Source organism: Crinia signifera, chromosome 1 (genome assembly GCF_055691185.1).
Source record: "Crinia signifera chromosome 1, ASM5569118v1, whole genome shotgun sequence".
Lineage (NCBI taxonomy): Eukaryota > Metazoa > Chordata > Amphibia > Anura > Myobatrachidae > Crinia > Crinia signifera.
The window spans coordinates 55160597-55175254 of record NC_139217.1 but is presented as its reverse complement, the minus strand read 5'-3'; the positions used below and the strand labels follow the sequence as shown (position 1 = coordinate 55175254).

Genomic DNA, 14658 nt, shown 5'->3' with positions numbered 1-14658 from the left:
CAGCCGGGCAGCAGGACGATCTGCCCGGCTATTAATTCTTTCAGGCGGTGGGGGGGCGGCATTTAAATAAAAAATAAATAAATAATAGGTCATAGTTAACGATGGACATCCCCTCCCCTGAGATTGAGAAAAAGCCTGCAAGCAAGAAGGAGGAAACTGTGCAGGTAATGTTTCACTACACAATGATATACAAACCATGTGACCCATGAACTCATTGTATCACCTTTTTTTTATCCAAATGAATGCATAGAGAAGGAGCTGACATCTTGTTATATAAAAACAAATCTCATAGTTTAATAATAAATACAGAGCATTCGTGTTTGTAAGCTCTTGTGACTGAGCTGTTCTACTTTACAGTTGTGATGGGGCTATTGCAGATTGCACGTAATGGCTGCAGTTGCACCTGCATTGCATAAAACATGGATAAAAATGGCAGAATAGTCTCCCATATGCTTCTATGCACGGATGTAATTGGGAGTGTGTGGGGCTCTGTGTCCTAGGGGGCTGGCTGCTGCAGTGATCTCTGTGACGGACATTGTATGCAGCCGGGCAGCTGGACGCTCTGCCCGGCTGTGAATTCTTTCAGGCGGCGGGCGGCAACTTGTAATGGGCATTATGGTGAAATTTTTTTTGCAATGTCCATGTTTGTGGTGTCTTTTGTGAATTTTGGCGCAATCCATGTGGCATAATGTGAATTTTGGCTCACTTAGTTTGGCATAATGTGTCTCTGTCCTCCTTCCCTTCCTCCTCAGCGTGCACACTGGCACCACTAACACCCCCCCCCTCCCCTATCTTGGTGCCCCCCTGTCATTTTCTCCTGGATCCGCCCCTGCTCTGGGGGGGGGGGGGGGGAGTAGGGGAGATCTGAGGAAGAATTACTTCACAGAAAGAGTAGTGGATAAGTGGAATAGCCTCCCATTAGAGGTGGTAGAGGCTAAGACAGTAGAGCAATTTAAACATGCTAGCTTGGGTTAGGCATATGGATATGCTTAAAGATAAATAAGGATCAAATTGGGTTTGAGGTAACAATATGGTGAACAAAGGAGCAGACTAGATGGGCCGAATGGTTCTTATCTGCTGTCAAATTCTATGTTTCTATACAGTGGGAAACATGACAAACCATGCACAGAAGATTTCAATAATACACCAATAGACAACCTTGAGCACACACTCAGCATAATGCAGGATTGGTGCAGGCATTTCGCTTTATAACTTCCACGGATTGTGCATTTGATCCTCACAAACCACCAGGCGAGGCAGCCATCTTGGGTGCACTGCGTAGGATTACTCTCGGTTGAATAGTCTACCCTAGAAGAGATGACACAAAATGGGGTGCTTTCAGCATCCTAATGATCAATGTAGGGTCCCTACAAAAGCGGCAGGTCCATGTATTTTTCATTCAATCCACAAGCGTACCAGATGAAGAAGCCATGTTGGGTGCACTACGAAGGTTACACTGTGGGAGATCTGACATTTGTGTAGTAGTATGATATAACCTGTATGTAAAAATCCATGTGCAGTCCATCCTGCCCATGGAAGGACCATCGTAGGCAACCATCAGGGGTGACCTGTGTAGGTTGCTGCTGGCAAAGTGTGCAATCAGTAGATACACATTACAGGAATAGCACACGGTGGGGTGGAAGTATGATAAGAACACCAGTGTAAAGGCCCCCATACATTAGCCCGACTTGTCCTAGGGACAAGTCGGACCTGATTTTCCCCGGCAGCTCCCCGGGAGGGGAACACACGATTAGGCACTTGATGTGCCAAGTTTTGCATATGATAAATCGCCATGCGATTTATCATATGCAACTCCTGGGGAGCTGCAGTGGGAGATGCGGGCAGGGGGAGAGCCAGGCAGAGTCAGCGGCGGCAGATGCTGGGGACCTGCAGGGGGGGGGGGAGCCGGGCATGGTAAGCTGTCAAATAGGCAGGGGGCGCTGGAGAGCCGGGCAGGGGACACAGAGGCAGTGCGCGTCGGTACGCCGGTGAACCGACGAGGGAGCTGAGCAGGAGGATCGGAAACTCACTCTGCAAGGGAGGAAAACTAAAAAACCATTACAAATGAATGGGCAGCCAGTGATTGGCTGAGAGCTCTCTCAGCCAATCAGCAATTGGCTGAGAGAGCTCTCAGCCAATCAGCAATTGGCTGAGAGAGCTCTCATCCAATCACTGGCTGCCCATTCATTTGTATTGGTTTTTATCCTTGCAGCTGCAGAGTGAGTCCCCAATCCTCCTGCCCAGCTCCCTTGTCGGTTCACCGGCGTACCCCCGCACACTGCCTCTGTGTCCCCTGCCCGGCTCTCCAGCGCCCCCCGCGCGCTGCCTATTTGACAGCGTACCATTCCCGGCTCCCCCCCCCCCCCCCCCCTGCAGGTCCCCAGCATCTGCCGCCGCTGACTCTGCCCGGCTCTCCCCCTGCCCGCATCTCCCACTGCAGCTCCCCAGGAGTTGCATATGACTCTGCCCGGCTCTCTGGCGTCCCCCACTCGCTGCTACTGCCCGCCTCTCTCACTGCCCTCGCAATGTCCCCCGTAGGGTGACCAACTCGTCCCTTTAATCCGGGACACCGGTTCTGTGGCTGGCTTTCACCTGGTTTTAAACTGCCACACCTCAAGACTCCATTTCACCTGGTTTTAAACTGCCACAGAACCTGTGTAATTAATATGTGTCCCGGATTAAAGGGATGAGTTGGTCACCCTAGTCCCCCGCCCGCTGACCCTGCTGCCCGGAGGCTGCACATAAGATTTGGGAAATCTTATGTGCAGCCGGTCCGACTGCCTGACTCCGATCCGATGCGCACGGGACCGCGCATCGGATCGGAGGGGATGTTTAAACATGCGATTTGGGACGATTTCATGGCCCGATTCATCCGAATCGGGTGAAATCGTGCCCAAATCGCATAGTGTATGGGGGCCTTAAGAGGGAGATTGAGATAACAACATTATTATGATAAAATGTATAAATGTCCAGGTCTAATGGGAGCAGTATAGGTGGGTGTGAGAGTGTGGGGAGCTCACTAATGTTCTTGCTGAGCCTGGTCCTGGTGCTCTCCTCCCACAGCTTCCTGCTCACCATGAGGAGTCAGTCTAGGGACAGTCCTAATGTTCCTAGCCAGAGGGGTGGTAGGCCTGGCCCTGGAGTTCTCATGGTAGAGGCGAGGAGAGGCCTCCTTAATGATCCTGAGCTGTAGTGTTTGTACAGTAGTCCAAAGTCCAAATCCAGTAAAACCTCCAGTGTCTGTGAAATTACTTCCTTCAAATATATCCTATACAAATGCTGGCCAAGCCCTGACTGCAGACATTGGGCCTTATTCTGGTTCACTCACAGAGGCAAATTCCTTCTCAAATGGACAAAACCATGTGCACTGCAGGTGGGGCAGATATAACACATACCTCCCAACTGTCACGATTTTAGAGGGACAGTCCCGATTTTCGGGTCCTGTCCCGCTGTCCCACCCGCGGCAGGCATTGTCCCGCTTTGGGGGGTGGCAGTTGGGAGACCCCCCAATCTAGTAGAATAGACGCTGTGCGCATGCGCACAGCGTCTATTCTCGTATGAAAATGAGGTTGTGGCTAATTAGCATAAGCCGCGCCCTCATTTGCATACGCCCCGCCCCCTTTTCGGGCGCTCGCGTGGCTTCGCCGCACGAGTGTCCCTATTTCTTCAGTCCATAAGTTGAGAGGTATGATAACATGTAAAGATAGAATTAGATTGCACCACTGGAACTTGCACCAGCACCATGCTAAGTGCAGAATGATTTAGTCTATAAGAAAATGCCAAATTATGGAGCTTCACAACCAGAATACGCTCGCATGTGCATGCGCTGGGTGCATGCACGCACTGCTAATAGTGGGATCGCTGGGTGCATGCACGCACTGCTAATAGTGGGATGGCTGGGTGCATGCACGCACTGCTAATAGTGGGATGGCTGGGTGCATGCACGCACTGCTAATAGTGGGATGGCTGGGTGCATGCACGCACTGCTAATAGTGGGATGGCTGGGTGCATGCACGCACTGCTAATAGTGGGATTGCTGGGTGCATGCACGCACTGCTAATAGTGGGATGGCTGGGTGCATGCACGCACTGCTAATAGTGGGATCGCTGGGTGCATGCACGCACTGCTAATAGTGGGTTCGCTGGGTGCATGCACGCACTGCTAATAGTGGGATGGCTGGGTGCATGCACCCACTACAGCGTGCGTGGGGCGGCCCCATTACCATATGGGAACGTCCAGTGTTTTACAGGCGTTCCCATGAGAACGCTGGACGTACTGCTTATGCTGGTATGTCTTTTCTTAAAATATCTGAGGCAGGATAAGTGGAGGCAAACAACCGTATTCATGCTACCAATAGTGACCCAATGTTTCTCTAATGTCAAATGTAGCAATATCGTTAAATAGACTTATGGGGTGAAATGTGATGCTGCATGAGTTCGACGGCAGGGCAGGATGCCGCCCAAACTCCGACTTTTTTTTAAAGGGGCAATCACTTACAAGACATGGTTTTGCCTTGTAAGCGATTGCCTCTTTAAAAAAACATCCGAGTTTGGCCGGCATTCCGCACTGCCTCTGAACTCGGGCGGCATCACATTCCACCCATGCTTTCTGACATTTCTGTGTTATGGCATGCAGTGGCTCCAAGAAGGGGAACTAATTGCCCGGGCTGCAGGAGTGGTCTGGGTCTATTGTCCCCCCCCTCCCCCCACACGTTTACCTATACTTAAGGCGGTGCCATATTCCCAGTGGTATCTTCGAAAAGAATGATTTTATTAACATTGCTCACATGAAAGTGCTGTTATGTTTTAGTTTGATAGCCGGGAAGATGAGAAGCTGCTTCAGGCTGCAGAGAAGTTTCAGAGCGAAGCCTTATTGAAGTTCCCGAACCGGCAGTGCCTGACCACGGTCACTGATATGAACGGCACTACGGTTTTCATTACTCGCTATATAAAGGCCCTGAAGCCTCCGCAGGAACTTTTAGATGCTCATCCAAATAACGCTCCAGCAACAGCGGTAAGTATCTACTTCCAGTGTATTTACTGCTTTTACATACAGGATCAGGGGAATCCAAGTAAATGTGTGTAAAGGGAATCTATACCTTGAACAAATGTATTAAGAATGCCTACTTTTATAGTGGTCCTAATTACGCTCATCATTTTTTACCATAGTCTGGTGCCCACCTGCTTACATGGTCCTCTTACAGGCACTGTTCTCTTACAGGCGTGGCCCACTTACAGACATGGATGCAGGGCCGACTCTAGAAATGCTGGGGCCCGGGACTGACCTACAGTCCGGGCCCCCAGCAGCACAGCGCCATATCTCCACGGGCCCCCCCCCCCCCCCCTGCGCGCCTGCCCGCACCCTGCCTCCCGCTACCCCATCCCCATTACGATTACTTACCATCACCCGCGGCAACGTCCTCCGGCTCCTTCAGCCTCCACGGTCCGGAGCACACACTGCACAGTGCAGCCTGCAGAGCGCTGAGCCCCTCTGTGTTCTAGGCTCGGCGCTCTGCAGGCTGCACTGTGTCTTGTGCGTGCCTGGTGCCGGCGAGGGGGGAGGCTGTGTGCGGGTGCAGGGGGAGGCTGTGTGCGGGAAAGGGGGCAGCTGCCCGGGCCCCTCCAGAGGCTGGGGCCCGGGACAGCTGTACCCAGGGCACCCCCCTGTCAGCGGCCCTGCATGAATGTCTTACAGGCATGGGTCTCTTATGGGGTGAACACATGGGCCGACCAGCGGCCATTGTTACAGATTCGATATCGACGGCCGGTGTGTTACAGGCATCGGACACAGGAGGGAGGATGGCACGCGGGGGGAATCTGCATTGAGCAGCATGGCACTGCTTTCCATCTAGCAGATCAAAGCAGAAATAGACTTGCCTGTCTAGTCTATTTCTGCTTTTGATCCCGATGCCACGGGGCCACGTACCTGGAGCGAAATTGCATCAAATGCAGCTAGTACTTTTAGTACTAGATTACATCGTATCTAGCACGCTGCTGTAGCAGATTGTATGCTGTTGTACTAGATACAGTGCAATCTAGTACTAAAAGGACGGAGTTCATTGCTCTGTGTATGGGCACCTTTAGACTAGGCAGGGTACGGTTTTTTAGATTGACACTAAAAAAAAGGGCCAACAGTGTCTCAGTTAATTGTCGCAAATAAATCCTTTAATCCTACTAATACTTCATGCAAGGTGCCTCACTGCCATTCCCAGATGTGGTCCACGTGGATAGTAAAATATGAAAAAGTTATAATAAATAAAATTGTAAAGCACTTATGTCGACCCTTTGGACCATGTCAACGTATTAACTGCCGACCTTATTACTATTGACTTTAGGATCAGACTAGACCAGGCGTACGCATCCTGTGGCTCTACAGCTGTTGTGAAACTACAAGTCCCAGGATGCCGTGCCACAGTTTTAGCACTCCCTATTAGCAAAACTGTGGTATGGCATGCTGGAACTTGTAGTTTCACAACAGCTGGAGAGCCACAGGTTACCTACACCTGGACTAGGCATTATTATATGCGTGTAATGTCACAAGTCCTATATCCACCCTGTATTTCCCAATCTCCTCTCTGCCCACAGGAGCTGGTCGCACGCTACGTCTCACTAATTCCCTTCCTGCCGGATAACGTTTCTTTTGCTGGAATCTGCAACCTATGGAGCACATCAGATGTGAGTGAGCACTAACTTCATTGAGTGTAATGCTTGTAAGGGAGGCTTTGTAGCTAAAAAGTACAGATCAGCACTCCAAGGATAGGGTGAAAGCTGAGGGTCCCCTCTTTCCATGGGTATAAGAATTTTAAAAATTGTCCCTTGGGAACCGGAGATATCTGACTTCAAAGCAGTGGTCCCCATCCAAGCCTGTTAATTGCTCTTCCCAGTCAGATATTTCAGGTTCTGTCTGACTTAGCGTTTTTCTGAGGGTAAATTCCAAAATCTGGAACTCTCCCCCTTTGAGGGACACTAGAAGCTAGTCTCTACTGTGCCCAGTACCGGAGATATCAGCCTTCCAGCAGCTGGTTACTGCTCCAGCTCCACACACCTGGTATGTAGTTTTATACTCTCATTGGCAGATTGCTCTGCCTCCTGAACTCTGATCCCCCAGTACCATTTGGTAGGTGGAATTCTCTAGTTTTTAGTTCAATTAAAATCTAAGAAATCTATTTCTGGGAACTGGAGATATCTGCAGTCAAGCAAGCTGTCCTCCCACCAGAAAATTATGAATAATAAGCCCACTCCACTATACACCCCTCCTCTGCATATTAAACATCCTCTACCACCCTGGAAGTTATGTATCAGTGCCCCTTCATTCAGCCCAATGCCCCCTTCTCCCACCCCATCTCCCACCATCTGTGCAGTAAAGGGGAAATTAGTGGAAATTACTGATCCAGGCGCTACATGCTGAGCGGTTGATATAATACCCCCTACCACCCGGGGGACATCAAAGCTTCCCCCACCCCTACTACTGGAGGATCGGTAGGGGCCCCAATACATTGCTATGCCCAGGGGTCTACACTGCTGTTGATGCCCCTGTCCCTGTATGTATGTATGCATGTATATATATATATATATATATATATATATATATATATATATATACACACAGCGGGTGGTGCTCCGGCTCGACTGGGGCCCCCATGGGGATAATCTGCTCTGGTGCCTTCCCAAAAGGACTGATCCACATACAAACACGAAATGAATGGGCGTCACCAAGCCTCTGAGTGACGCCCATTCATTTCATATATATATATATATATATATATATATATATATATAGGGGATGGCGGCCTGGCACTCTCCCGGCTGTGGTTGTAGAACCCCGGTGCCCTTGAGAAAAGATGTGAAGGCTTTGGAAGAAATCACGGCACTCCAAGGACTTTTTCAAAAAATATATTGAAGGGAAAAACACACACCAACGTTTCGGAGCTTAGCGCTCCTTTTTCAAGGTGAAAAAACAGTGTTTTTTCACCTTGAAAAAGGAGCGCTAAGCTCCGAAACGTTGGTGTGTGTTTTTCCCTTCAATATATTTTTTTGAAAAAGTCCTTGGAGTGCCGTGATTTCTTCCAAAGCCTATATATATATATATATATATTTTTTTTTTTTTTTTTTTATTATTATTTATGTATATTTGGTCTATCTATAATAATTTAACTGACCCGGCATTCTGGCTTCTGTCGTTTTTTAAACACAGCCTGTAACACAGGGCTGCCTACTTTTTAAGTCTCCTCTCTGGGAATAGCAGTAATTTACCGCTGCGGCCAGGCTTTTACAAGCTGATTGACTGGTACTTAATCTTTCTCTCCACTGTATCACTCTTCAAGCCTTAGTACATCTCTCCCATTGTCAGAATGAGAAAATCTTTCAATTGTAGGTGTAGTTCCTGTCTAATAATTCCGGTAAACAGTGATCAGCTTGGTGACATCTGCTTCTTGTCCTCTTCAGCAATTCCTGGACCTTCTGGCTGGAGATGAAGAAGAACATGCCGTCCTGCTGTGCAGCTATTTCTTGGCCATGGAGAAGAAGGCGTGGCTGTTGATAGGAAACGCCATTCCGGAGGTATGATCTAGCAGGACCGCGTCATCCATTCTATGCAGTCAGTAGACTCTGTCAATCTGATCTTTCCGCCTTATTGGTTGGTTATTGATGATTTGCAACACCGTGCAAAATTTTACCCGTATCCCTATGGTCACAGCCTAACCCTCCCCCTAGAACCTAGCTCTCCTTATCCACAGCCTAACCCTAATATTGGTATTCTGCAGATTGGCAACATTTCACATTTAGCCTATGTTGACATTTGGACAATATCTATATTATAACTGTCAACGGCAAACTCTCCATGGTGTAGAGGATTTTGGATGTTACAGGGGTGTAGAACTAAGTGTGTACATGAGCTGCATACAGTGACAGTCTTTATATATTTCAGGGGCCCACTGCATATGTGCTGACCCTGGAGCAGAACCAGTACATTATATGGAATCCCAGCAGCGGGCAGTGTTACAGCCAGTATGACACCTTCTGCCCATTGCAAAGTGTAGGCTGCTTGATAAATGCAGACAATGTGAGTATTTGTTTGAACGAGATCATTTACAGCCTCATATAAATACAGATGTGTGGGTGTGGCCTGGAATCCATCTTACTGGTTATTTCTGTCTGTTAGAGTGCTATAGTGTACGGCCAGCATAATGATGCCTGGAGAACACAGTTTGGGTACCGCTGCAATAGAACATATTAATATGTAGAGTTTGAAGCAAAGAAGAGGGGGGGGGGAGTCATGATAGAAACTTTAAAAATATATCAAGGGTTTTAACAAGGTCCAGGAGGAAAACATTCTTTCATTGTAGAGACGTATTAGAATACGAGGACATGCATTGAGACTGGAGAGGAGGAGGTTCAGGGGAGATTTTATGAAAAATTACTTCACAGAAAGGGTAGTGGACAAGTGGAATAGCCTCCCATCAGGGGTGGTAGAGGTTAATGCTGGTCATACACTAGAGTAGACCAACTTTCATCCAACTAGTTGGTTGGATGGAATAATAATCTGGTATTGGATGGGAGCAAAAGCAATTTGTAATTCAGTAATTTGCTCCCAAAATCTGGAAACGGATATTGGCCCTTATTCAGATCTGATCGCAGTACAAATTTGTTCACAAAATGGGCAAAACCATGTGCACTGCAGGTGGGGCAGATGTAATATGTGCAGTGAGAGTTACATTTGGGTGGGGTATGTTAAAACTGAGATCTAAATGACTGTGTAAAAATAATGCAGCCAGTATTTTCCCTGCACAGAAACAAAATAACTCACCCAAATCTAACTCTCTCTATACTTGTTACATCTGCCCCACCTGCAGTGCACATGGCTTTGCCTATTTTGAAAACAAATTTGTACTGCGATCAGATCTGAATAAGGACCATAAGCTGTCGCTCAGACACGGTGCTGTATTTGAATCTGAGTTTGTGAACAAATTGCTGTTTGTCATTTGCTCCCATCCAGTACCAGATTTTCAGTCCAACCAAACAACTAGCTGGATTAAAGTTGGTCTAGTGTATGGTCAGCATAAGACCGTAGCGCAAATTAAACATGCATAAGGATAGCCTACAAAAAATAAGGAACAAATAGGGTTTGAGGTAACCATATGGTTAAAAAGAATGTAATTATATTATCTGTTTTCTTTGTGTGTTACTGTCGTTTAGATTTGGTTCAACATTCAACCGCATGATTCCCCAATGGGTATAAACTTTGACACCGGGCGGCCTACGCAATGGAAACCGTTCTTCTCTCGTAGTTTTCCCAATCCAGGACTTCCCAGTGTGCAGGTATTTACTGTGCAGAAAATGCCTCATCATGGAGCAGTCAACATCCGTCGACCTTCCCATTGTCAACCCAATGCTTGTGTCGTCCATCCGACCCTGTCGATCTTAGCCACGTCCACCTATTTCAGGTGTCAACTTAAGCCCTGTCGACCTTTAGTGGTCCACTTAATGTATGTCGACCGTTATTCAGTTGACCCTATGACCCATGCCACCTTACAGTAGGTGCTCCCACAGCGGCCAGTGATAGTCCACACCTCTCTTTCTGTATGGTCTGTTATAGCCGTGCAGTCCGCTTTATAATAATGCTGTTTGTTTTGTATTTTTTATAGCCAGAAGAGATAATGTATCAGCCTACAGATAAGACTGCTGCCATGGAGCTTCAGGACAGGTACTGCAATTCTAGCCCCAGGCAGGATACTCCATACAAGATGAAGAATGTAGTTATCCATGTTATATCACCTTATACTGCCATGTATTCCCTCACTAATGCTAATATAAAAAGCCTGCATGGTCATACAGGTAGCCAGGGGAGCTATGGATGGATGCAATGTTGATGTCAGACAAAGTAGAGTGATATGATGTACAGTATGTATATTTTTGCCACTGCTCGTGCGTCTTAAGCTGGATAAACACCTGGCCAACGGATTGGTAAATACATTCATACTTACCAACTCAATGTGCCCGCCCCCTGGAGATGTCAGTCACTGGTGCATACCTCCCAGCACGATCCATTCCAGGAGGGACACAATGCTCTGCTCCTGGACTTCCTTGCAGGTGTCAACTGCAGAGGTGGGACTGCACCACTGTCTAAGATTCAAATAGGGGAGCGACATCTGCCAGTGAGTCCAGTGAGTACCGGACTGTGGTTCATGGGGTGGCAGTTGGTGGGGCACCCCTATCTGAATTTTGGACTGTGCTGCAGCCCTGCAACTCTTCCACTGGCATGGAAGTCAAGAAAGAAAGCATCTTGTCCCTCCTGGAATGGGTCATGTTGGGAGGTATGCTGGTGGACCACGCAGCCACAGTTTAAGGGCGGTTGTCGGGCTGCCCTTACAAGCACAGCAGGATGTCCTGATATATCGGTCATTGGCTGTGCTGCAGGGCTTCCGTGATATGTCATTCACAGACCTATCAGGGATTAATCCTGGTGGTTGAGCCATTTGCGCATTGTAGCACAACATGCGGGATCACAGTTTTTTGACTGTCTCTGAATCGGGCCCTAAGACACCAGAATATACACAGAATTTGACAGAATATAAAAATGAGTAGTGTTGCTGCAACTCATTTAATGATGTTCGAAACTGAGGCCTGTGTAATACACTGTGCTGCTACACATACCCTGTAACTGTGCACTGATTATTAGGTATACTGGGGCAGATGTATTAAGTCTGGAGAATAGATAAACTGGAGATAACGTGGTGATCAGGTAAAAGGAGATAAAGCAGCAGCCAATCAACTTCCAACTGTCATTTTCAAACACAGTTTATTGGCTGGTAGGTTATCTCCTTTCACTTTATCTCCACTTTATCTCTTCTTCAGGCTTAATCCATCTGCACCAATGTTTCCTGATATTAATACTTTGCTGATTTGCAGGATTGAGAAGCTGCTGAAAGAGAAGATCATGGAGTGGAGGCCCAGACATCCTACCCGCTGGAACAGATACTGCACGTCCACTCTCCGACACTTCCTTCCATTACTGGAGCAGAATCAGGGGAAGGAGGTAGAGGAAGATCACCGGGCGGAGCTACAGAGGCAGCTGGGAGACTACAGGGTAAATCATATGCGCATTGTACTGAACCATGATTGACAGAGTTGTACCATTATTATTGTCCTCTTCTGTTACACTGTGTAATTCACACACATGTGCTGCTCATAACATACAATCAGTTCTACTGTGTTATTATGATCCCTGACTTTATACATTTTTCTCATAAATGTTTTTTTTTTCTGTAACAGTTTTCCGGTTTCCCAATTAACATGGCGTTCTCCGAGGTGAGACCTCTCGTGGAGGCCGTTTACAGCACCGGGGTTCACAACAATGAGGTGCCCAATGTGGAGTTTGCCTTGGCCGTGTATGTTCACCCCTATCCCAAAAACATCTACTCCGTGTGGATATACATTGCCTCTCTTATCCGAAGCACATGAACGGAGGTTGGACTGTTACCATGACGGCTTCAGCTGCTGACAGACATGGCTGGGTGGAGGTGCTCCTCAGCTGCTTCATAGAGTGGTGCAGATGCCAGAGAGGCCCATACGTAATCACCCTACTGTACATCAGCGAGGGATGATCTCTGCTGTGTATGTGGAGGTGACACCAGCAATATTTGGGCTGAAAGTTGTGGGTTAGAAAATTAATAAAAGTTTTTTTTATCTCAGACAAATTGTAAGAAGATAAGAAGTTTGGGGATTACAGGGCATCAATCACCAGTGGCGTAATGACAAATTTTACACCCCATCAACGCTGGATAATTTCGGCCAATGTTTCATGGGCATTCCCATGGTGATTCTCCAAGGACCTGGGTACAGGAAGTGGGCGGGAAGCTGACGTCAGATGCCCGCCCACTTCCCGTACAGGTCCTTGCAGATGTAAGACGCCAAAGAGGTGTCTTACATTTGCGAAAAGCTTGAAAAACCATTTGATGGTCCACGACTGTCAAATGATTTTGTGAGCGCACGCAAGGCTGCGAATGGACGAGTATGCAAATAATCCATTGTCATGCCTGCGGGTAGTAGTGCAGTGCGGGGGGGGGGCTGGCGGCTGTGCGGCCGGCAGGCAGCAACTGGTAGAATCGCAAGCCTGCAAAATTTGGAACAGCCCACTACACACAGTTCCAGAAATGCGATCTTTGACAGCACTGTCCATTCATGAAGCATGATGCAAGGAAATGACATACAGTTACCTGAAACAGGACAATATTCCACAGAACAGGCTGCCTACTATGTGTGCATGCATAAGATACAGGCTGATAATTTCTCCATTTCCTCTTTCTCCCTCTCGCTGTTTGTACACATTTTTATTCAGGCAGATATTTATTTACAGTGCGTCTTTTTTACCTTGTCTTCAGTCACGCCAGGTAACCCATCTCTGCATGCCAGGTCCCATGCGGCTGACGTTTTTTTCTTTTTTGCATTATTAAACAACTATTAGCGACAGTCCTGCATTGCTAGCGTACACCACTAGGGGGGGTGATATTTAGACATCTGTGTGCAACTGAGTCTGAATCTTTGTAATAAGGGCTCTGAAGCGAGCGGTCACGGCTTTTCCTAATGACGAGTCCGGTTGTGCTTCATCTGTTGGGGATGCAGTTAAGATCCCGGCGGTCGGAATCCCGACGCCGGAATCCCGACCGCCGAAATGCCGACACTTTCTCCCTCCTGGGGTGTCCACGACACCCCTGGAGGGAGAATAAATTAGTGTGCCGAGCGTAGCGAGGCACCGTGCCCGCTGCGTGGCGAGCGCAGCGAGCCCGCAAGGGGGGGCGATCCACGTCCCCCCCTTGTCGGCATTTTAGCTGTCAGGATTCCGGCGTCGGGATTCTGAACGCCGGGATCCCGACCGCCGGGATTCAATACTGAATCCCATCTGTTGCTTTGTACTTGTGTAAAACCAATTCTGAGGTGATTAAAGTCGCAGCCTTGAGTACACTGTTAGTGACTTTCACTGTCTGTAATGCAACTAAAGTGCAAAATGAGAAAAACAATAATAATTCTCAGAGCATCTCAGTCGCACCGGCTAGCCTGCACATTATGGCTTGGACACGCGGCATTGTATAGGGGACAAGTCTTTACATTTGTGCTATCAAACCACTTTCAAAACACATTGTAAAACTGTTGTGTAATTACATGTATCTTTTTTTGTTTGTTTTTTTAAAAGTGTTTCATAATTGTAAATTTCTTTTTAAATAACTTCTATATTTTTATACTTTTGGAAAATGGCAATAAATAAATATTTGATCTCTTTGATTTGCTTCTCTTTGCGATGTACTGTGGGGTATATTTAATGCTGTTTGGCAATCTGTGATGGCGAGCAGTGCCAATAGCTCCCCGTCACAGCTCACGGCTCAGTATTCAACTGACCCCCGGCACTCGCCGTTTCCACCTCACTGGGTTTTTCCAGCATGATGGAAACGGCGTGTGCAGCCATCAAAACAGCGAACTCGCTACATTAGCGGTAACCCTTGCCTTTCAGGGGAATCCTCTCCTCCGGAGTTCAGAGATCCTCGCTGAAAAGAAGCCACCCTCGCCGCAGACGCCCCCTCACCGGCGACATTGATTACCACCCAGTGTGTCATCTTTTCTCATTTGCATAGTCAAAAGTTTGTGTGTGTGTAAAAACTTGGTAATG

General features: G+C 47.7%; 1 protein-coding gene across 1 annotated transcript in view; it reads left to right on the top strand.

The window, feature by feature from the left end:
• Positions 1-14271, top strand: part of CC2D2A (coiled-coil and C2 domain containing 2A) — a 74955-nt gene extending 60684 nt beyond the window's left edge. The window contains exons 29-36 of the mRNA XM_083155235.1: positions 4810-5013; positions 6585-6674; positions 8445-8558; positions 8926-9060; positions 10194-10316; positions 10643-10701; positions 11907-12084; positions 12270-14271. Of these exons, the coding sequence (XP_083011361.1) occupies positions 4810-5013; positions 6585-6674; positions 8445-8558; positions 8926-9060; positions 10194-10316; positions 10643-10701; positions 11907-12084; positions 12270-12458 (1092 nt within the window). The 3' untranslated portion in view covers positions 12459-14271. The remainder of the gene's footprint in view (positions 1-4809; positions 5014-6584; positions 6675-8444; positions 8559-8925; positions 9061-10193; positions 10317-10642; positions 10702-11906; positions 12085-12269) is intronic.
• Positions 14272-14658: the final 387 nt, after the last annotated feature.